The following is a 23,146-nucleotide window of genomic DNA, read 5'->3' as shown; positions in this document are numbered from 1 at the left end:
TTGGAAGTGTTCCTTCCTCTTGAATTTTTTGAAATAGTCTGAGGAGGATAGGTTTTAGTTCTTCCTTGAATGTTTGGTAAAACTCTCCTGTGAAGCCATCAGGCCCCGGGCTTTTGTTTGCCGGAAGCTTCTTGATGACTGCTTCAATTTCGTCCATAGTTATTGGCCTATTGAGCTCTTTAGATTCTTCTTGATTGATTTTAGGAAGGTTATATTTTTCTAGGAATATGTCCATTTCCTCCAGGTTGTCCAGTTTGTTGGAATAGAGTTGTTCGTAGTATTTTGTAACAATCCTTTGTATCTCAGCGGGGTCTGTTGTTATTTCACCTCTTTCATTTCTGATTTTGTTTATTTGGGTCCTCTCTCTTTGCTTCTTGGTGAGCCTGGCTAGAGGTCCATCAATCTTGTTTATCCTTTCAAAGAACCAGCTCTTGGTTTTGTTGATCTTTCGTATTGTTTCTTTGGTCTCTATGTCATTTATCTCCGCTCTGATCTTTGTTATTTCCTTCCTTCTGGTTACAGTGGGCTTTTCTTGCTGCTCTTTTTCTAGCTCTTTGAGTTGTAGGGTTAAGTAATTTATTACCATTGATTCTTGTTTTTTGCAATAGGCTTGTAGAGCTATGAACTTCCCTCTCAAGACTGCTTTCGCTGTGTCCCAAAGATTTTGGATTGTTGTGTTTTCATTGTCATTTGTTGCCATGATGTTTTTTATTTCTTCCTTGATCTCTCTGGTGACCCAGTCATGGTTTAATAGCATGCTGTTTAGTCTCCAAGTGTTTGATTTCTTTGGATTGTATTTATTGTAGTTGATTTCCAGTTTTATGCCACTGTGATCTGAGAAGACGCTTGATATAATTTCTATCTTCTTGAATTTGAAGAGACTTTGCCTGTGACCCAGCATATGGTCTATCTTTGAAAATGACCCATGTGCACTTGAGAAGAATGTATATTCTGTGGCTTTGGGGTGAAATGTTCTAAAGATGTCAATTAATTCCATCTGGTCTAGTGATTCATTTAGGATTGCTGTTTCTTTGCTGATTTTTTGTTTAGAGGATTTGTCCAGTGGTGATAGTGGGGTATTAAAGTCTCCTACTATGATTGTATTACTATTAATCTCTCCCTTGAAATCTTCCAGGAGTTTTTTTATGTATTTGGGTGCTCCTATATTGGGAGCATATATGTTTACCAGAATTATTTCTTCTTGTTGGATTTCTCCCTTTAGTATTATGAAGTGGCCTTCTTTATCTCTTGTTATGGCATTTACTTTGAGATCTATTTTGTCAGATATAAGTATTGCTACCCCAGCTTTTTTTTCATTTCCATTTGCCTGAAAGATATTTTTCCATCCCTTCACTTTCAATCTGTGTGAGTCTCTTGTTCTGAGGTGGGTCTCTTGTAGACAGCATATATATGGGTCGTGTTTTTTTATCCATTCAGCTACTCGATATCTTTTGATTGGAGCATTTAGTCCATTTACATTTAAAGATATTACTGAAAGGTATTTGTTTGTGGTCATATCTATTTTTGTGTCTATATTCCTTCTTACCTGTTTATTTCTTCTTTTTACAGTATTCCCTTTAGCAATTCTTGCATTGCTGGTTTGGTGGTAATAAACTCCTTAAGCCTTTTTTTATCTGCAAAGCTCCTGATTTCCCCTTCAATTTTGATTGATAGTCTTGCTGGATATAGTATTCTTGGATTCAGTCCTTTGCTTTGCAACACTTTGTATACCTCCGTCCATTCACTTCTAGCTTGTTGTGTTTCTGTTGAGTAATCATTTGACAATCTGATGGGTGTTCCTTTGTAGGTAACTCTCTGTCTCTCTCTTGCCGCCTTTAAGATTCTCTCTTTATCATTTATATTTGCCATTGAAATTATGACATGTCTTGGTGTGTGTCTTTTGGGGTTGATCCTGCTTGGGACTCTCTGTACTTGCGTAACTTTTATCTTTCCCATATCCGGGAAGTTTTCTGTCATTATTTCTTCAAATAGATTTTCTAATCCCTGCTGCTCTTCTTGTCCTTCTGGCAGCCCTATTATACGCATGTTACTTCGTTTCATGTTGTCCCGAAGCTCCCTTAGGCTTTCCTCCTGCTTTTTAATTTTTTTCTCCAATTGCTGTTGAGATTGAGCTTGTTTCTGTACCTGATCTTCTAACTCACTAATTCGGTCCTCTGCTTCTTGTAGTCTACTGTTGAAACTTTCCATGGTGTTTTTGATTGTAGCTATATCACTTTTCATTTCTTCCTGATTCTTGCATAAGTTGTTGATTTTCTCATCCATCCGATGTATAAATTCCACGACCATTACTCTAAACTCCTTTTCGGTCATGTTGCAAGCTTCAGCTTCACTGATTTCCTTTCTTGGCGACTCCACATTTTCTTTCCTCTGTGAGTTATTTCGTTTCCCCATTCTGGCTATCACCAGAAAGCTCAAGCTTCCGTTTGCGTGGACCTGGGCTGTGTGCTGTGGGGACTTCACTCCACCCGAGTTTCACTGAAGTGCTCTGACACTAGGACGTGTGGCTGCCTTTGGTAGGTGGGAGCCAGACTTGCCCAGGGTCAGTGTCCCCAGTGTTCCGTGTGGTCTCGTGTGCACACTTAGATTCAGGGGCCCTGTCTGCACCACACTGTTGGTATGTGCCGAAAATGAGATCCTTAGCAAGTGCCAGGAGTCAGAGTTTCCCTGTGTCTGCACCAAGACTAGAGTGTCAGAGTCTCTGTTGCCTTGTGCGGTTTCTCGTTGAGACTCAGGGTCCCTATGTGTGCATGCACCAACAATTGGGGTCGCTGGCTCTTTAGTGTGAATGCGCTGTGAGTCAGGGATCCCAGGCAGCTGTATCCGGCGTGCCAAATTCCCTGAAGTGGAGCTGCGACCTGTGTGTGCTCTCTCTACTGAGCCAAACCGGCTAGGGCGCACACTCTTGATTTCCTGAAGGTGAGCTGGCTCTGTGCACTCTACCGGAGTCCCGGAAGGGGGGCGGAGTCTGTCCTGCGCGCCAAATTCCCCAAAGGGAAAGCCCCTCTGTGCAAGCACTAAGATTCCCTGAAGGGAGAGCTGTGACCCGCAAGCCAAATTCCCCCAAATTCTCCGAAGGGGTGCCCTCTGTGCGCACTGACAGATTTCCCCAACAGGAAGCTGATTCTCTCCTGTGCGCTCGCGCGCCAAATTCCCTGAGGGGGAGCGAGTCCCTGCGCAAAGCTCTGCGGCTTGGGCGAGAGGCGGATCTATCAGTTAAAATGGCGCTGTCTGCGCGCCTGCGGGGAGGGGGTAGGCTCTTTGACTCACGGAATTCTGCCGGGACGTCTGGATTCTTGTTGTTTGTTGGTCTGAAGCTGTGATAGCAGTTCTCTGTCCCCAGTGGCTGCAGGGTCCTGGTTTGTGTCAGAAGCCAGGATCCGAGTCTCAGGCAGCTCTGTTTCTCAAGATGGCGTGGTCTCCGCGTCCGCAACAGCCGCGGAGATGTGTCCGCTTTGTGCGCGGGGCTCTGCCGTCTAGGACTGCCCGGTTAGGCAGCCCCTTGGAAGACGTGCAGAATCTAACTGACCCTAGCTCATACACACACACACCACACACGTCTACACTCTTCTCTATGGGTTCCTCACTCACACACTCTCTCTCCCTACCTTCCTGCCGGTCGCCATCTTTTTTTTTTTTCGGGAAGAGTTTTGACAGTCTCCAAAGGTCACAGGAGAACTGCAGACTGAGGATGCCTGGGGTACGGTCTGCAGACACTGTGGTGTGGTCATCCTTGGGGAGCCTGGCTCTGTCCCCGTACCAGGGACCACAGTAGGTTAGAGGGCCTGACTTGCTGCAAGGGACCCTTTGAGGGTATATGAATGGACTTCATGAGTTCATTGGCCACAGGCAAAGGTTGCACATGTGTCCAGAGCCTCATCAGGATAAACTGGGCCTATAGCTGAGAAACAAGTTCAGATGCATCTTCAATAGGAGTTCCCGGGACGTTTGAGCTGTTCGGTTGGACTATGGCCACCAATAGGAGGGACAGTGCCTGCACTGCCAGGACACATATAAGTGAAATGGGTGCGCTCTCTGCCAGTGTCCCCCCAAATTCCTGTGGTTCCTGGGTATCTTTCTCCTTGTCGAGACCTAGAGGAAAGATACTGTTTAAAGCAAGAAGCCCTTTTGACCAGGCAGCATTTTTGCTAGTGGAAGGAGACAGCTGCCCTGCGTGTCTGGGAGCGCAGCGTGATAGTAAATGTTACCTTGTATTCTGATGAAACTATTTGAGCATCTCCTGTGTTCACATTCTTTATTAGGATTTATTTAGGTGCAAACTGTAGAGAAAATGTGTTTTGTTTTGTTTTTCTCCTGGGAAGTCATTTACCTTGTGTGGGAGACATACCAGAAACACTTGACTAATGGTTTGAGATGATGCAAGAATAAACTAGTCGCGGTCCATTGGAACTGATTTAGAAAGTCTTGGATGGAGGTGAGCTTATCAGTTGGGTATGGACACAGCTTGAAGAAGAAGGGGGAGCAAAGAACGTGGGCAGTGCCATGTCGTGTGTAAGTTGTCCCCAGGCCGTAGTGAATAGGTGTGCTTAGCAAGGCTGCACGTCTGCCTTTCACGCGAGCATGGCGTGCATGGTCAGCCTCCCCTGAAATGCCTTTCCAAAGAGCTTCCTCATGCCTTGCCCCTTGGATTCTCACACCAGTTCTCGGAGGGTGACAGGGTGGTTACCGTGTCTCCGATGACAGAACAGAGCTCAGGTAGTTCTGTGGCTGAATTGAGTGGTAAGTCAGGATCTCGACTCTGGTAACTGGTGTTAGAGCTGTAGGATTTGTAAAGCTCATAGTAGCGATAAGCATGTCAGCTTAGCTCAGAGTCCTCAGAGTGGGAGACTTAAACCCTCGACTTCTCTTCCCACAGAAAGGACAGCAGAGAGAAGCCCTCATTCTCTTCTTCCACAGAACAGCTGAAGCCAAAATCCCATGTGTCATGTAAGTGGTCACCGAGTGTGGACTTCGCTCTCATCTTTAAAAAGAAACACCTGTTATCTCAGTCTGCCAGAATGGTGGTGCTGCTCTGCGCGAAGGGATCAGAGACTCCACTCACTGCCACCTTGAGTGTGAGGGTTCGGGCCCCACAGCCTCCTCACCCACAGGCATGGGCAGGTTTGCCTCGAGCGCTGCCCACTGTGGTGGATCCTGTGAGATCCTGTCTTAACCCAAGTGAGCTGGAGCTGCTGTCACTCATGAGGAGTGTGGGGTGACCCAGACACTAAGGGAAGTTTTTCTCTTGCTAAAATACTGCTCACTAGCCCGTAGGGAAATATGCAGGGTTTCGTGAAAGAAGCTGCCTTACTAGTATGTGACTCTCTGTTCTTCTCCAAAGACATGGCATTTCAGTCATTCTTACCTACGTGAAAGCAGAATCTCAGTTTGTTCAAGTGGCCTTTGCCACACTGAGTTCTCCTTCTGCCTTATAACTAAGTCTGAAGTAATTTCTATTCTTAAAATTATCCACTGACTTAAAAAATCTCAATTGTCTGCCCTTCTTAAGAAAGAAACACCCACTCATGTTCGATATCTCCAGGGTGGAAACTTGAGGCAGTTCTAATGATGTGCAGTTTGCCTCATTTTTCATTGTTTAACATTCATGTGAGACTCTGGCAGGATAATGATCCAAGTGATTAAATTTCAATGAAAATGAATTTGGTGTGGGTTGAGCAGAGCCAGGTTGGCCGCAGGGACCAAGATCTGTGGGTGAATTGAGACCCACAGCCTCCCCTCCTCACTCAGCCACCAGCCCTCTGGCCTCACCAGCCTCTCCCTCCGCACCCGTAAGAGCAGTGAGTGAGTTCACGGTGGTGTTCACATCTAAGATTCTCCACAAAGCTGCGGAATGCTGGCCAGCTCTCCATCACCCTCTGGGCATGGCCTTTTCATTTACAACACTGTGGCAAACTCCAGATGTGTTTTTATGGCCTGCAAACATCTCACAGAAACAATCCGAATTGCCCCCACCCACCAGTCCATTTCTCACGCGCTGCCAAATAGCAGATGGCAAGGGTGTCAGTCCCCTCCCTCAGCTCGTGAACTACAAAATCCAGAGTTGGTGGAGTGCTGGGCCTAGAAGCAACCATTTTCCTTAGAAATTGTAAATATAATCATTTGCCACCTTATAAATAAACTTGGTAATACCTTGTCTTACTCCATTCAGGCTGCCATAAAAAAAATACTATAGAATCTATAGTATAGATTAATAAACTATGGTGGCTTAAACAACAAATATTTCTCACAGCTCCAGAGACTAGGAAATCCAAATTCAAGGAGCAGCAGATTCAGAGTCTGGCTTGCAGACAGCCGTCTCCTCATGTGTCCTCACATGGTGAAGGGGCCAGAGTGCCCTCTGGGATCTCTTTTGTAAGAGCCCTAACTCCATCACCTCCCAGAAGGCCCTACCTTTCAGTACCGTCACACTTATGCGTTTTGGGAGGGAGCACAAACATTCAGTCCATAACATACCTTGTACACACTTTTTTAAAATTCCATTTGAATTATGTGGTGCATTATCATTTCCCACAATTTTGATACCTGTTAACCCATTTCACATTTACAGCCTCTTTGTGATATCAGTAGGATAAGTCATATTAACCCCATTTCTTAAATGCAGAAACTGAGTACATCTCATGGGAATCTCTGGACCTGAGAGTCACATAGCTAGTAAGTAGAAATTAGATTATAAATCTTAGCCCTGGCCAGGTAGCTCAGTTGGTTAGAGCACTGTCCTGATACGTCCAGGTTGTGGGTTTGATCCCCGGTCAGAGCACATAGAAGAAGCAACCAATGAATGGTTGGAGCAGCAGGTTGCTATTTCTCTCTCTCAAATCAATAGAGAGTTAAAAAAGGAGAAATGGTTAAGATGGTAAGTTTAAAAAAAATCTCAAAGCTCTAATTTTCTCTGCTAGTTGTTTGGGTTTTTTAATTTTTTGTTTGTTTGCTTTTGCTGTTGTCTGTTTTCATTTTAATGGGCATCTTTCAGTACAGAAGCCAAGGTTATTGTGGTAGGTGAATATTTCCAGCCTGGTGACTTAGGGGTGTGGGGAAGGGCAGAGCAGAAGTGTGTCTGCGGTGTAGAGGGGAGAGAGGCACTCGGCATATTGGGGCCTGTGGTGATTATAAGCTGGCCAAGTTAATTTTATGGCCTTGTGACTTTTTAATACTGTAGCAATAAACATTTTTGCTTATATCATGGCAAATTTTATGTATCTCAAACTAATTAGATTCTGTTTAGTACCAATGATCCACAAATTGAACTCAAATCCGTACCCTGGCTGGCCATAGTGATGTTTGAAAATAAATCTTAGATGTTAAAGGACAGTCCACTTACCTTTCTACCACCTGCTTATAACGGGAAACCTTAGCTCTGTCCTGCTCTAGGGTGGACAGTGTCTGTTTTCTGCGCATCCTACGTGTGAGGATGGCCTCAGGCAGAGGAGGGCTCCTTCTGTCCCGGAAGCTCACCTCCCTGCTGCCCTGCAGGAGCCACTGTGAGCTGTTCTGGAGTGTGAATCCTCTCCAGGGGTGCTGCCAGGTGACTCTCCCTGCCTTTAAGGCCCCTGCTAAAGATAAGGGTGGGAAGTCAAGAAGAAAACACAGTGCACCCTGGCCCTTGTGGCTCATGTGGTTGGAGTGTTGTCCCGTACACCAAACGGTGGCGGGTTCTATTCCTGGTCAGAACACATATCCAGGTTTCTCTCCCACATCGAGGTTTCTCTCCCATATCGATGTTTTTTTTTTTCTCTCTCTCTCTCCCTTCCTTCTTCCCTCTCTCTTTCCCTCTTCAACAAAAATTTAAGAAAATTATATGAAACAACAAAAAAACTATTTAAAAAAAGAGAGAGAAAAAAAACACAACAACACAGTGCACAGAGGAGAGAAATAAATTAAAGGGAGAATAAAGACCAAGCAAATCAGGTCCTTCACCCTATATTGCTTTGCCTCAGGGAAGAATTCCCTTACCACTGACTGACCTGCTGGCCCTGCAGTGGGTGATCTAATGCAGGAGGGAGCTGAGAACTCTCCCTGACTGTCTCTTTAGGATTATTACTTAGATCTCAACAGTACACATCCAGAAATTTGATTACTGACAAGAATCCCCTAATCCCTTGCCTAGGCATTTTTCAGATCTATAGACAACACTTTAATTTGTATTGAAAACGCATTATAATGATGTTAGCAGCCAAAGTGCAAACTGTTAATTACCTTCATGATCCCAGGTAATAAGAATGTTTCAGTAACATATCAGAGATACGTAAAACATAAGGCTTCAATTTCTTTGTATATGGGAGATGACCAAAAAGTATGGAAGAACTCACGCTGCACATGGCAGAAGATGGCTTGCTTCCCACAGCTCCTAATCTCTCTTCTAGTCAAGTGGCCTGGCATGAGGGAAAGGGGGAGAGGTGAGCTCTCGGGGAAGGGAGAGAATGGGCCAGGCAGGGCAGGTACACCAAAGGTGTCTGATACAGGAACAGTCATTTTTCAGTAATTAACCTCAGCGGGATGAGCAGATGTTTAATTTGTGTTGTCATTGTCAAATGCAGTGAATATATCCTGGACCTGCTGGAAAGTGGAAGAGAGAAGTTTCTAGTGTTTGCACACCACAAGGTGGTTCTGGATGCAATTACTAAAGAGCTTGAGAGAAAGGTAAGCTTCCTTTGAAAGTCCACACCAAATGCTTTTATTGTTTGTGGCGGCTGCTAAGTTGTTCTGAGCAGGTGGAGGTCAGGTCAGCAAAGAAGTGAGAGGATGGTTTCTGGTAGCAATGCTAAATGTTTCTGAAGAAGCATTCTTGCTTGTAGAACCACGAGGCAGGTCAGAATATTCCAGCAGTGCATTTAACTTCCTCCATACTCTGTACAGATAGCCCAAGAATCCTGCTTTGGGAACATCTCCCAGTGGGTCTTCCATCATTCTGTGTAAATAATTAGAAAATTGACAAGAGATTAGGTAGCAGAAATCGTCTTTCTATGTGGAGACAAGTATCTGTATCAGTGTCCTCTTTCTTCCTTTGTTCCTCCTTATCACTCTTGAGGTGGCTTTGTTAATTGCACACGGCCGTGCATAGACTTCAGTACAGTTTTGTGGCCCTCAGTAAATCGGGTGAAAAACTTCCTAGAAGATTTCCTAGGAAAACTTAACACATATTTTCACCCCTTTTTCATTTTTTGTTAAATTTGAGATCATAGATTACCTTTTGTCTTCCTTCATCTTTTATATTTATGTACTATTTTAAATATGCGAAAGAGTATAGAGAAATATACAACAAACTCCTGTTTCCCTATTCAGATGGAATAAATGGAAAGGTTTGCTGTATTTATTTCAAAGTTTAAATTTCAGGTAATAAAATACCTCAGTAGCCCTCTGTCCCATTCCCCTCTCTCCCTCCCCACCTATGACCTCCGTCCTGACGCCTCGCCATGCTGCTCCTGCAGAAGGTGCAGCACATCCGCATCGATGGCTCCACCTCCTCCGCAGACCGGGAGCAGCTGTGCCAGCAGTTCCAGCTGTCCGAGAGGCACGCCGTGGCCGTGCTGTCCATCACCGCCGCCAACATGGGCCTCACCTTCTCCTCGGCCGACCTGGTGGTGTTCGCCGAGTTGTTTTGGAACCCAGGGGTAAGGGGCGCAGAAGACGTGAAGCCCCGGGCATGCTCATGGCTGCAGGAGGGAGGAGCTAGTGTTGGATCTTCCAGCCCTCAAGAGCATTTGCTTTCCACATGTCAGTCTTCACTTAAAGAAGTGAAGACTCGCACATCTATTGGCTAGCTCTTAGATCTTCATAACCCCCTATGTAGTCGTATCGACTCTATCTTATCAATGGGGAAACAGAAGTTTTAGAAGGCTAGAAGGATGTATAGCTGGGTGCATAGCTGTCACCAAAGAGGGTAGCTCATAACAGCACCAGGCCGCTGCCCGGGCCTCTGGCTTTCCATGGTGTCCCTTTTATTAGCCATTGCTGTAAGCTGCTCTAGCCAGTGTGGCCACAACAGGGCGACGGCTGTGGGTGTTCCCTGAACATGTCACTAGCCCTGTCTGCTCAGCCAAGGGCTGTGACAGCAGATAGAAGGCATTTGTTTGGACTCATAAAATTTTCTCCTGAGCTCCAGAAAAAGTTTGTTTCTCCTCGCATGTTCTCACATACTGTGGCTCTCACTGGCCGCACAGGGTATCTTCTCTAATGATGGGTGGGCTTCGGGTGGAGTGCATTTTATAATGGAAACAGGCTCCTGGTTTTCATTATTCCTTCAGGGCTATCTCCATGTAAGTGCCACCCTGTCCCTCTCACAGCTGGCCTCTCCCTTTGGTGCAGTGTTGACTTAGCTAGGAGATGACTGTTCTTATTTCACGGAGAGAAGAATGGAATGTGCCAGTTTCCTTCGTTTGCCCTTCATCCCAGCCTGATGGCAGAGCCAAAGCTCGCTCCCCCTTCACAGCGCTGAGCACCGGGCCCAACGTGAGAGGCCATCACAGCTCTCCAGCTGCGGTTTACTTCCCCAACCGGTGTTCTGTCTGGTTCTGTCTTTGGTCAGGTGACAGGTCATTTGTAGGTAGAGGCCGGCAGGTCCTCCGCCGTGAGGCACGGCAGTGAAATCCTTTGAGGAAGAAGCGTTGTGCTGGGGCTTGGGGGCCAGGGGCCGCCTGCTGTGGCGGGCTGAGCCGCTTCAGGCCTTGCCCTACATACCCTGACCCCCGGGCCTCGCAGGTGCTGATGCAGGCCGAGGACCGGGTGCACCGCATTGGACAGTCGAACTCCGTGGGCATCCACTACCTGGTGGCGAGAGGCACGGCTGACGACTACCTCTGGTACGGCTGGCCGCTGGCCCGGCAGTTGGGCTTGAGCAAGGGTGGACACCGAGGATGTATTTCCTTTCCTCCCTAAGGGCTTCTGCTTTTGCTAAGGGCTTCCTCCCACTTTCATCATGAGCACACCCAACTCCCCCCCAGCATTCACTGGGGACCTGCAGGGTGCATGAGGAAATCATACAGGAATAAGAGGGGGTGGCTCCTTCCCTACTGGCCTGAGACAAGGGAGGAGACTGATTGTGATGCGGCACTGCTGAGCCAGGGTGCAATCCCCTCGCCCCTTTATGACGAGGCTGGGGCAGCTGCTGGGCCATCGGGAGAAAGTGGCTCACCCCGGGCCAGGTGCTGCTTCATCGGCACAGCTGGGGGCTCATGTCTGGTACCTAAGCAAAAATCCCAGCATGCCCTTCCCATTTCCCCCTTCCTGAGAGTAAGTTTCCTGATTCTCTCAGTTTCCACGGCTCATCTGTTTCCAGCCTCGTGACTGAGGGGTCTTACCTCTGCAGCACATGTAGCTCCTCCCTACTTCCTTCTCTTGGTTTAGCGGGTTTGTTAATTGGGCAGCTCATAACAGCACCAGGTTCAGAATGTTGCAGTGAGGCAGCATTTATTTCCTACACATCTTCTAGTAGAGGGAATTTTGAACCTGATGATACGAGTACAAAATTGGTTGGTTCACAGTTGAGAGGAGGCAAACTTCAGGTGGGCGTTTGTGCCTTGAGAGATGCGACGATGTGAAGCAGCAAGCATGTCACTGCCCCTAAGGACGAGGAGGATGGTCTGCTTTCACCTGCGTTCTGTGCAGGTTGGATTCACTGCGGCTCATTTCTTCCCAACAGGCCTTTGATCCAAGAGAAGATTAAAGTTCTGGGTGAAGCTGGGGTTTCTGAGGCCAATTTTTCAGAAATGACAGAAGCCACTGATTACATCTACAAGGTAACAGCCGCACATGGGGCCGAAGGAGGCATTAAGCTGCCTGCCAGCCCTTGGGGCCTGAGCAGGAAGGCATGAGTCACTCCTGGGACTGCCGCAGCCCAGGAGCTGGAGATGATGGTCTGCAGTCAGTCTCAGGCCAGTCCACATGTGCTTCCTTTTTGGACAAGTGATGACACTGACTCCTGCTTTGGACCTTTCCTCAGAGAGTCTCATAACACCAGGGCTTCCACATGCTGCCCCTCCCATCAGACCATCTCAAACTGCAGAAAACTCCCTGTGTAGCTGTTGAGTTACTGCAAAAAGTACATAGCAACACCTCGCAGGGCTGCCCCCGGAACATGTCCTCAGCGCAGAACGAGGCATGTTCAAAATCAGGTACCGCTTTTATACCACTTATTGCTGCTCACTCATTGCATTTTGTTCTCAGTGTCTCCCATTTTACAGAGGGGTAAACTGAGGCATGAAGAACAATGTGATTTGCCCACAGTCACAGGCCTTGTTTTGCCAGCCCCTCTTATGACCTAGGAGAGAAAGAGGCCAGTGCCTCCTTCCATGGCCAGAGGGGCCTTGTCAGAGTGCTGAGAGGAGGCTTGTTGGCCTCTGGAAAGGACAGCTGGGGCCCAGCAAGCCTGCCCTGGCCTAGCGCTCCAGCCCAAAGGCTGCCACCGTCTCTCCCTCCTCTGTTTCAGAGTTTCAGTGAAACTCAATGGAGAGGAACAAGGAGCACTTCCAGAGGCTTGCATTTCCACTTGGGTGGTTGACATGGAAGTGAGGACGCAGGCAGTACTGCCTGCTGGATGGCGACTCCCGAGAGAATTGTTTATAACGAGAGCTTAGAGGTCGAGCCTAACGCAGGGAGGTGGCCTTGCGGTTTCTGGTCAGGAAACGGAGGTGCCGTCTTTTTCTTGTGGAAATACCAATCTGACCTTGGAATTCGCCTGCTCCGAGTTAGCAAATAGTGTTACCATCACCATAGTCGAATGCATGTTAACAGTTATTTCTCCCTGGAACAGGCTGCCTGCATGTGGCACTTCCTTGGCCTTGCTGTTCAGATGGAGGGTGATGAGAGCCCAGCACAGTGAGGGGCTGGCCTTAGTGGCCTTTGACCTCACTTCCCATCTGAAAGGACAGCCATGTCTCTTTTTTTCTTTATCTAATGAGCAGGAGAGAAGATGTCAGACACTAGGCAGCAAGGCCGTGTTAGTGATGAGCGGCCTGCGCTCGCCCTCGCACAGCGCCCACCCGACACCGGGAGAAGTGCGGCCCCTCTCTGTGTTCTCCCACCAGCCACATGGCAGGGAGTCAGGGTGCAGCTGGGTGCGTCCATCTTTCCTTTTCTTTCTCTGATGAAGGACCCAAAGCAGCAGAAGATCTACGACCTATTCCAGAAGTCCTTTGAGGAGGAAGGAAGCGATAAGGAGCTCTTGGAGGCGGTGGAGGCCTTTGACCCGGGAAGTGCTTCAGGAACGTCTGGAAGTGGCTCCCAGGACCTGGGAGACTGCCTGGATGGAGACACAGCGACAGGCAGTCCAGAGAAGAAAAGGAGATTTGAATTTTTTGATAACTGGGACAGCTTTACCTTTCCCCTATAAGAGGGGCAAAAAAAGCATTTAAAAATCATGGAATTCATTAATAAAATATAACTTTTGTTTTTAACACCTGTGCTCCTTTTATCATCATACGGGTGCTGGTGCTGGTCTCTAGTCGCAGCAAGTTTCCAGGTCAAGGGTCAGCGTTTCCTTTCCAGCCTCACAATGTGTGGGTTTGTTTGGGTCTTAATTAACCTCAGATTTCCTGGTTGAGAAATAGAGACAGTAGGTTGTAGTAGTGGTTATTCATGTTGTTTAAATAATGAAGTGCTTCCTCCACATCCCCCAAAATGTGAAATTTTAAAATTGGTTGACCAAAAAAATATTTATAAAGCACCTACTATGTGCCAGGCACTGTTCTGGGTGCTGGCAGTAATTCGCCGAACACGTGAGAAAGTGTGCACCTTTGCAGAGGCTATCATATCAAGGGAGAGGCAATAGTTATATATCCCAGGAAGAGAAAGAAGGAACTATGGGTAGAGCAGGAGTTGATAAGTTTTTTCTGTACATAACCAGATAGTATTTTTGGCTTAATAGGCCAGGACATTTATATTGGCCAGGACATTTCTGCTGTAAGAGTGCGAAAATAACCATACATAATCTGAAACAAATGATTATGGCTCTTTTCCAATAAAACTCTGGTATGGACACTGAAACTTGAATTTCATATAATTTTCATGGGTCACAAATGATTACTCCTTTGATTTATTTTCAATCACTTAAAAATGTAAAAACCATACATAGCTCACAGGGCTTGCAAAAGCAGGCAGTGGAGAGGGTTTGGCTTGCAGACCATAGTTTTTTAACCCCTGGTTTAGAGCAGCACCATCCAGTATAATGTAAGCCACATGTGTGATTTTAATATTCTAAGAGTGTTTCAGAAAATAAGGAAGGACCAAATCATTTGATTTAACCCAATATTGACATTTCAACATATAATCACTAAAATTATCTCTCCCTCCCACGCTCCCCAGTCTCATCCCCAAGGTCCTCCAAAGCAAATTTTATTTATACCATGTAGCCTATATATATTCAGGTAAACCATCTGAAATGTACTTCCGAAATTCATTGAGAGCCGTCGGCCATTTCTGTGTGGTTTAGTAAAAGACACTTGGATTTAGTTATATGGAGACTGAATACCTTTGGGTTTAAGGAAGGATTTCCACACTAACTCCTTTTCCTTCTGTACTTCGCAGCTCAGCCCAGACACATGCACCCCAACAGCCACTGTGTTTTCTGGAAATGTCAATTGAATGAAGAAAATATGGGCTCATCTCATCCCACTCCTGCCCCTGCCATTCATTGTCCCCTTAAAGGCTTTTACTAGAGCCCCCAAACTCCCCCACCCCTCTGCCCCAATCCATTGGCCCCATCTCTGCCTCCCTCACCAGGGTCATTAAGTGGAGTCTTGTTCCCTGAGTGACCGTGGTTAATTTCTGCCTCTAGGGCCTGGCGCCAAGAAGATCCTGTTAGCCTTGATCCACTTGTGCTTGAATTAATCATGTCTTGTCCTTCTTGGCTCCACACAAGCCTTTTTCTAGGTCAGAGGGAGAGCTGGGAATCGGAGCTGGAGGTGCTGTTCCCTCGCTGCTGGCTCTTGGGTTTTGCCTTATCTGTGCATTCTTGACTGTTGGAGCCTTGATGCTTTATGAAGCTCTTTTTAGGTGAAGTTAAATTGAAAGGATAAAAAGAAGTCTAACCATATTTTTTACCCCATCCTCTTGCTTTTTATCAAGTTCAGGATGACAAGGTAAAAAATGGCTTGGAAGCTGAAAGGGTTTCATGGGAGCAGTCTCTCATACTTTCGTTTTACTTTGGTTTTGCGTTTTCCTCTGGGGTCTCAGTGAAGGAAATGGATTCCTAATCGTAGCAGAAAGCATTGAGAAGCCCGTGAGTCAGTCTTTTGGGTCTTATGACAGCCAACAGTTACTTGATTTTCCAACACCTTACTAACATTCATCCCCCTAACCCAGTGGTCGGCAAACTCATTAGTCAACAGAGCCAAATATCAACAGTACAACGACTGAAATTTCTTTTGAGAGCCGAAAACCGACTTCTATGCATGGGCCACGAAGTTTCAATCGCACTGTACATGCGCGCCCGCATGTGGTATTTTGTGGAAGAGCCACACTCAAGGGGCCAAAGAGCCGCATGTGGCTCGCGAGCCGCAGTTTGCCGACCACTGCCCTAACCCATTAAACAGATTTTATTGAGTGCTAGGTATTCTTCCTCTGTTTATATTCCCCCTTTTGAGATATAAAATATAATACACAAAAGAGTTTACAAAACACCTTTGCAATCATGACCCCAAGCTTATGAATATAACAGTACTATAAACTGTATTGTTTGGCCTTTGATGTTTAGATTTACAATCCACTTCGAGTTTATTTTTGTACATGGGGTGAGGTAAGGTCAAGTTAAGTGCTTTCCATATGAATATTTAGTTATTTCAGCACTACTTATTGAAAAGACTTTCCCTTCTTATACTGTTCCGTGGTGGTTTCTTTTTCACTTTTACAGATTTGATATGAAAATTAACATAGAAATGTATAAGTTAAAAAATGTCAAAGTCCTACATTCTCATTCCTTCTACTCTTATCCCTAGTTCCAAGGGGTAATAACTAATATAAACAGTTAGGGATGGAGCCATTGGTAGCATATTCCCAATGCATACGATTATATAGAAATATACAACAGGTCCTCGAATTACATCACTTTGTTCAACATCCTTTCATTATAACTCTTGTTTATATCAATTAGCCTATGATAAAATTGGTCTTCTTATATGTTGTTTCACTTAAGGTCACAGAACCTATTGCTATTAAGTGAGGATGTACTGTATGTAGAATTTGTTCTTACAAAAACTGTATCAAACTCTTTTTATTGAAAATGGCTCATTTCACATAATGTATTTGGCCATCTATATATATAAAAGCCTAAGCAACCAGATGACCGGACAACCAGCTGGTAGCTATGATGCGCACTGACCACCAGGGGGCAGATGCTCAACACAGGAGCTTACCCCTGGTGGTCAGTGTGCTCCCACAGCGGGAGCGCTGCTCAGCAGCGCAAGCCTCTCCCACGGACACTCCCCTTGCACCTCCAGCTATGGCGGCGGCAGGCGCAGCAGGGCCGGGATGAGTGGGAGAGGCACGGTGCCCAGCCTGGGCTCCTCCCCGGCCGCCTGCTGCTTCACACCTTACTTTATGCTGTGCGGGATCGACACGGACAGCAGGCTGGAGCCCAATGAGCTGGCGGGTAAGGCCGGGCTGCGGTGGCATGGAGGTCCACTGATCCCTGCAGGCCAGGCCGAGGGACCCCACCAGTGCACGAATCTGTGCACTGGACCTCTAGTTGTTTCATATTGATCTATCTTATCTCTTTTAAGGGTTACAGAATAACTCCATTCCTGATGTATGTGTTGCCTGGGTCAGTGCTCTGTGAAACCTCCATTAAAACAACAACTAGAATACATTTATAGTGAATCTGTGGAGAGAAGAAAGGAAAGAATCCATGCGCTGAATGCATTTCAGACACTGGATTCTTTCTCAGTGTCCAAGACTCAGCCTTGGCAAACTTTGGCCCCTTCTTACTGAGTTGGCCCTTCCCTGCAGAGCTTGGACCACAGGTTCTTAACAATTATGTGCAGACTCTGCTCATGTCAGTGGCCACCAGACACATCAGTGAAGGGTAAGCAAGAGTTCTTCAGGCAGGAAGTGAAGGAACAACATGGAGCCTGGGTCTCCAGATAAACCAGTGGTCGGCAAATTCATTAGTCAACAGAGCAGCAAACCGCGGCTCATGAGTCACATGTGGCTTGCGAGCCACAGTTTGCCGACCACTGAGATAAACCATTTCTGAATCCAGCATGAGATGAGTTTGGGATGATACTTGGACCTCAGATTTCTCTGAAGGATAAAATGTTCCATATGTCCCCAAGAGAACTGGTTAACTCAACAGCTTAAAAAATTCTTCTCTGGAAGCGTCCTTTATTTATTTTTCTAAAGGTAAAAGTGAATTTTGAGTGCTTCTGGAGAGCAGGGTGATTCACCAGAGATTTTTACTGGGACTTTTATGGATATGCATTACAGTTAACAATCTGTACACCTGATGGTCCCCTGATGGGGATGGAGATTTATTAGCCAACAGATAAGACAAATTGAGATTTTATGAGAGGCACAATTCTCTGAAGCTACTGAGAACTGATTTCATGAGAGTGCTATTTGTACATCCTCAGGCTTGCTATTTAAAAAGAATTGTTCAGTTTTGACAAAATTGCTCTGAACATGAACAATTTCCTCCTATTATGGAGTGTCTCGTTTTCAGCCATTCTATTGCATTCTTACTCATGCAAGGGATGGGGGTGAGGCAATGGTAAATGTTCTACATGATCTTAACTAGACTCTGGAGCCAGCCCAGGAGAGTATGTGAGGCTGGCCTTGCTCACCCACTCACCCAGGGCAGGTGAGCTCACTGCTTGGCCTGGACGCACGGACTGAACATTAGAGTGCTCGTGTTTTAACGCTCCTGCTACGAGTCCATTTTTGCATCAGTGTGAATACATTTTTTTTTTTAGTTTATAGTTTTCTGAGAGCAGGACATAGTTTTGGTGGAGAGGTTTCCAGAAATCATCCCCTAATTGCAGTGTGTTCTCTACTGGGGGGACTTTCTCCTGGGCCCCTTGCTATTCTTCACCCTAAAGAGTAAAAGGGTACGTGAAGCCTGTGATGGCACTGAGAGAACTTGGGCACATCCTGCTCCCTGGGGGGTGGGCATCAGGTAGCTGTGACTAATAGGTTTATTTTGTTAAGGGTAAAGAAATTAAGGAGAAAGGTAATGGGCATATTTTTAAGGGAAAGTAGAAAGCAGATCTGTTGTAATCTCCTGAGTATGGCAGAAGAGGAAATATCATTGAATAAGCATCAGGAGATATTGAAATCAAGTTTTATCATCATCTTAATAATAACCATCATGTAGAAATGCCCACTAGGCACTTCATAAAAGTTATTTCATCCTCCAAAGAACCTTACAAGGGGTATGGAATACTCACTTTGCAGCTGAGGAAATCATGTGATCTAGCAGAAAGAGAACTGGTCTGTAAGTCGTTTATTAGCTGTGTGACCTTGAGCAAGTCATTTTGACCCCCATTGGCCCCAAATTCCAGTATGGGTTAATTATCCCTAAAGCCTTTTTCAGTTCTGATGTAAGTGGGTTGACCCGGACAAATTAAACCCTTATAAACCTCACCATCATACCATGCAAGATACCATTTCCCCAGTCAACAGGTATCCATTGCCACAGACATGCCAGGCTCCATGCTCAGTCCTGGGATGCAGAAGTGGACACATAGGCCCTGCCTTCGTGGAATTGACTTGCAGTGACCTGGTGTTGTTGTGGGTTTTTTTTTTTGTTTTTTGTTTGTTTGTTTTTTACAAATGGATTTTATGCTTCAGAAGAGTTTTAGAAAATTTGAGGAGATACTCCAGACAGTTCTCGTGTTATTAACATCTTACATTAGTGTGGTACATTGGAGTGGAGCCTTGGTTTTTAGTCATCACTGTGCCAGCCTCCTGCACAGGGCCTGCTGCTTTTAGGCGATACGATGTAAAAAAAAATGCGATTTGGAGTCATAAGATTTAAGCACTTCTCTAATCCACGAGCCAGTGAGCAAATCCCTTAAAATTTTCCTTGTCCATAAAATGGAGGAAATGGCTCCTGCATTGCGGGATTGGCGAGGTGTAAGATAATGTGGATATGTGCCACAGTTTGCGAATCACCGAAAACCGGGCTGAAGACTTCTTGCCACACTTCCCAGGAGGCCGCGCGTGCGAGGAGACCTCCGGACCATAGAGCTCAGATCCTAGCTAGGCCTCACACGCACCACTTCCGTTCGTCTGCCTAAAACCGCGCCTGCGCGCTGCGCTGCTTCCTCTCGGCGTCCGACCTAGTTCGCGGCGACATGGTGAGTGTTGTTACCGGTCAGGCCTCGGTGTCTATCCACCCGCATCTGTTCTTCTGTCGGCTTCTTCGCTCTAACCCACCTCTGCTCGCGTGCCCTGCCCTGTGTCCTCGGCCGCTGTGCCCTCGCCGCTCCTCTCGGACGCCAGCTGCGGTGGGGGGACGGGGCGGCTGGGCCGGGCCGGGTTCGGAGGGAGCCTTCGCTGCGCCGGGCTCACCCTGGGCCCCGGCTGCCCCGGGTTGGAGCAGGGGGAGCCAGCTCACAGGCAGGGGCTGGCTGGGTGGAGGAATGGTTTCGGAGGGGCAGGGACCTGGGGGAGGAAGGGCAGGCTTTCCGTTCCTGGGTCTTAATATCGCTGGTTTCTTAACTCTCAACAGGCTAAACGCACCAAGAAGGTCGGAATTGTCGGTAAATACGGGACCCGTTATGGCGCCTCCCTCAGGAAAATGGTGAAGAAAATTGAAATCAGCCAGCACGCCAAGTACACTTGCTCCTTCTGTGGCAAAGTACGATGTTCCCTGGTGGGGGGAGGGAGCGAAGGCGTCCTTCCTAGTGAGGCCTGAGGTTGATGAACCTGGTTCCTGGTTGTTGAACAGTGAGAGTTGTGCACATAATGGGTGGTGATCAGTCATAAGATGGTAGAGTATTGCTGCTAATACATAATTTGTAAAGCGTTTTTCACTTAGAGTAAACCACTTGGGAACTAAAGGGCAAAAAATAGCGACAGTCCCAGCCTAAGCCAAACCTGCTTTGTGGAAATGATTTTGTTGGTCTCGCCAACTGGAGTTGTATCTCTGTCCCCATTTAATATGATCATGTCTACAAAAGTACTTGATTACAGCAGTCCTTGTTGGGGTTGGTTCACATCTGGCAATATCACCACGATGAATGCACATTTTGCATGAGAGAACTTACAGGTATTGGAAACATATCCTCACTAAACACAGCTTTTGTTTTCCGGTGTAAGTTAGGCCCCTGGGTGTTTGTAAGATAAACGTTTTATTTGATTCATAGGGGAAATTGGTTGTCTTTTACAGACCAAGATGAAGAGGCGAGCTGTGGGGATCTGGCACTGTGGTTCCTGCATGAAAACAGTCGCTGGTGGTGCCTGGACCTACAAGTGAGTCCATTTCCTTGTGGTATTTGAAAGTGTGGAGCAGTCCTAGTCCCAGCTGAACGCTATGGGCTGGTTTTAACTCTTTGCAAGACTGGGAGTGAGAAAGGAAGGATGCTTTTGTGTGTTTCCCAGGACTCTTGAGTTGTGGTTTGCTTTGAGTTATTTAAAGAATAGAAAGAAAACGGGGGGAAAAATCAAATCTGGTTCACATTACTTAAGAATTTTAAAGTTCTAAGGGTCATTGTTATGAGCACTATCATTGTACCAGGTCCGTTAGTGGGACTATTAAGGGGTCACTTATCTCATTACTGTGTGTGGGAACTTGAGGGCATCTGGACCACCACCCTTTGTGTTGGTTGGCCTTTGTGATCCTGACAAGGGCCAGGTGATATTGCTGAGATTAACTCTTATTTGATTGCGTGGGCTCTTAAGTTGATTCGTTTCTTGGGTGACTCTGAAGGGGTCTAAACTTGGAATTCTTTGTTGACCCTGAAGGCTAGGTGTTTAGCCACTGTCTTGACTTGCGCTGTCCAATATACTAGCCACCTGTATGTAAAATGATTTGGCTAGTGTGGTTAAAAATTGAATTTTTAAGTTTAAAACAGAAGCGCTGTAAAATTGGAAAATGTTGAGATAATTATAATGAATATACCTATAAGCGCCTTGTGGGGTTTTATGAGGACAGAAGGGAGAGGGGTATGCTCTTGGTTGTGTTAGTAAAATGAATTAGCATTCATGTGCCTGTGTTACGGGGTGGGGTATGTGTTTTTTAACAGCTGTCTTTCTAAAACATAAATTTAGTTTGTTTGTTTTGTTTTTTTAATCCTCACCTGAGGATATTTCTCCACTAATTTTCAGAGAGAGTGAAACATCGTGTGAGAGACACATCAATTGGTTGCCTCCTTGCACGGGCCTTGACCAATATTGAACCTGCCACCCTTCAGTCCACGGGCCGAAGCTCTAACCATTGGGAAAACCAGTTAGGGCAAACATTTTCTTGATACCTCTTATTTATTGTGCCATTTTAATGAGTTTAGGTCAGTCTCTTGCAACCATTCTTCAGTGTTAATCTTTTTATGCTCTGTTGCCTGTCTCATTCTGCAAGAACCTGGAGACATGACTCTTAAAGGATGCCATCCATCAAGATTGTACTGTAAAAATGCGGCAGGACTACTCATTAGCCATTTCACATGTTAACATAGTTCATTATGGTGGAACCAAATTTGTTTTTCTTTCCAGCACCACTTCTGCCGTCACAGTAAAGTCAGCCATCAGAAGACTGAAGGAATTGAAAGACCAGTAGAAGCTCCACAGTTTGAAACATTGCGAGCCTATAATAAATGGGTTAATTTATATAACAAAATTACTTTGGTTGTTCATTTTATTAATTAGACATCCTGGTTTATATTGTATTAATTTTGCTTTCTCAAAAAAGAAGGACTTGGAAATTAAAATCCATCTAATTTTTCAGTAGTCAGTGATATATAACATAACAATATAAGCCTTTTAAGTCACTTAAATTTTTATTTTAAATCTTTCTAAAGGTATGATGGACACATACTTCCTCCTTTGGTGTTTTGTCTGACCATTGTATCAGCATCTTCAGAAAATGGGGAAACAATTAGAATTTCACAACAAATTTTGCAAATCATACATACCATTCTCCATTTTTCAGTTTGCACATAAGGATTTCCAGGAATGAATTATTCAATTTGCTGTAGATGGTCACACTAATAAAGAAAAAGTTGCTTGTAAGTTTTTCAAAGTTGTGAATAGTTAAGATTATGATTAACTTTCTTCATCACCTTTATTCATTCCACCTCTTAAATGCTCTGTAAGGCCTATGCACAGGTTTATCCCCTCATTCAGCACTGACTGGGCATAGACTATCAAAGTAACACCCTGTGCCAAGCTTATTAGACCATGAAGAGAGAGAAGGCTTGATGGATTGATTTGCTCATTTGTGGGAAATGGTTAATGGGTTAGCCAACTAGTTGCAAAGAACAATAAACATTTTGACAAGGATATTGCAGAAATAGGTGGGTCGAATTCTTTGAGTACAGAGTTGATGTCCCCCAGAAAGCATACGTTGGATATTGCTCTCCCTAACCAGATAAATTAAGATAACCCATTCAGTGGGTGTCCACTATCTTACCCAGCCACTATAATAGACCAATGAATAAAATAATCACAATTGCAGAGATTGAGCCTGTGCATGACAGAAAAAAAGATGGACCTTGTATCCTGGGTGACCTGGCTTTTGCCTCTAGCGTGGCAAACCTCAACGAGAGGCCAGTGGTGAGCTCTGATAGGACACCATTTCCTATAGGTACCATTTAGCGAAGAGATTACATCAGATGCCTTCCATCATGCAAAGGAAAGCAGTTTTTCTTAGGGATAGACAAGTCTTGGGGGTGCGGACTGGCCTAGAATATGTCTGCCAATATTGTCACTCAGGGACTTACAAAGTATCTTGCCCAGTCCTGTGATATCCCATACAGTATAGTCTGACAGAAGTGAAGGAATTGCAGCAATTGGCTCATACTCAAATTTTTTTTACCATGCATCCCCATCTAGCCATAGCTTGCTTATTAGACTTAATGATATGCTAAAGATTGTATCAGCTGGGAGCTGCTAACTCACTATTAGGTTATGTACTATCCTACAATATACATGATATGCCTTAATCCTATCAGTACTTGGTGCTTTC

General features: G+C 45.6%; 2 protein-coding genes across 2 annotated transcripts in view; both read left to right on the top strand.

Moving 5' to 3' along the window:
• The window catches only part of SMARCAL1 (SWI/SNF related, matrix associated, actin dependent regulator of chromatin, subfamily a like 1), a 52,869-nt gene extending 39,442 nt beyond the window's left edge, over window positions 1–13,427 (top strand). Inside the window, exons 13-18 of the mRNA XM_008145186.3 lie at window positions 4,895–4,965; window positions 8,574–8,676; window positions 9,465–9,647; window positions 10,735–10,835; window positions 11,675–11,771; window positions 13,124–13,427. Of these exons, the coding sequence (XP_008143408.2) occupies window positions 4,895–4,965; window positions 8,574–8,676; window positions 9,465–9,647; window positions 10,735–10,835; window positions 11,675–11,771; window positions 13,124–13,363 (795 nt within the window). The 3' untranslated portion in view covers window positions 13,364–13,427. The remainder of the gene's footprint in view (window positions 1–4,894; window positions 4,966–8,573; window positions 8,677–9,464; window positions 9,648–10,734; window positions 10,836–11,674; window positions 11,772–13,123) is intronic.
• A 5,811-nt stretch (window positions 13,428–19,238) lies between these two features.
• On the top strand, window positions 19,239–21,799 carry RPL37A (ribosomal protein L37a). Its single transcript, XM_008145185.3, has 4 exons — window positions 19,239–19,322; window positions 19,697–19,825; window positions 20,357–20,439; window positions 21,676–21,799. The coding sequence occupies exons 1-4, from the start codon at window positions 19,320–19,322 to the stop codon at window positions 21,737–21,739; spliced, it is 279 nt and encodes a 92-aa protein (XP_008143407.1). The 5' UTR covers window positions 19,239–19,319; the 3' UTR covers window positions 21,740–21,799.
• Window positions 21,800–23,146: the final 1,347 nt, after the last annotated feature.

This window comes from Eptesicus fuscus, chromosome 11 (assembly GCF_027574615.1).
Source record: "Eptesicus fuscus isolate TK198812 chromosome 11, DD_ASM_mEF_20220401, whole genome shotgun sequence".
NCBI lineage: Eukaryota > Metazoa > Chordata > Mammalia > Chiroptera > Vespertilionidae > Eptesicus > Eptesicus fuscus.
This window is presented reverse-complemented; position numbering and strand designations above follow the sequence as displayed.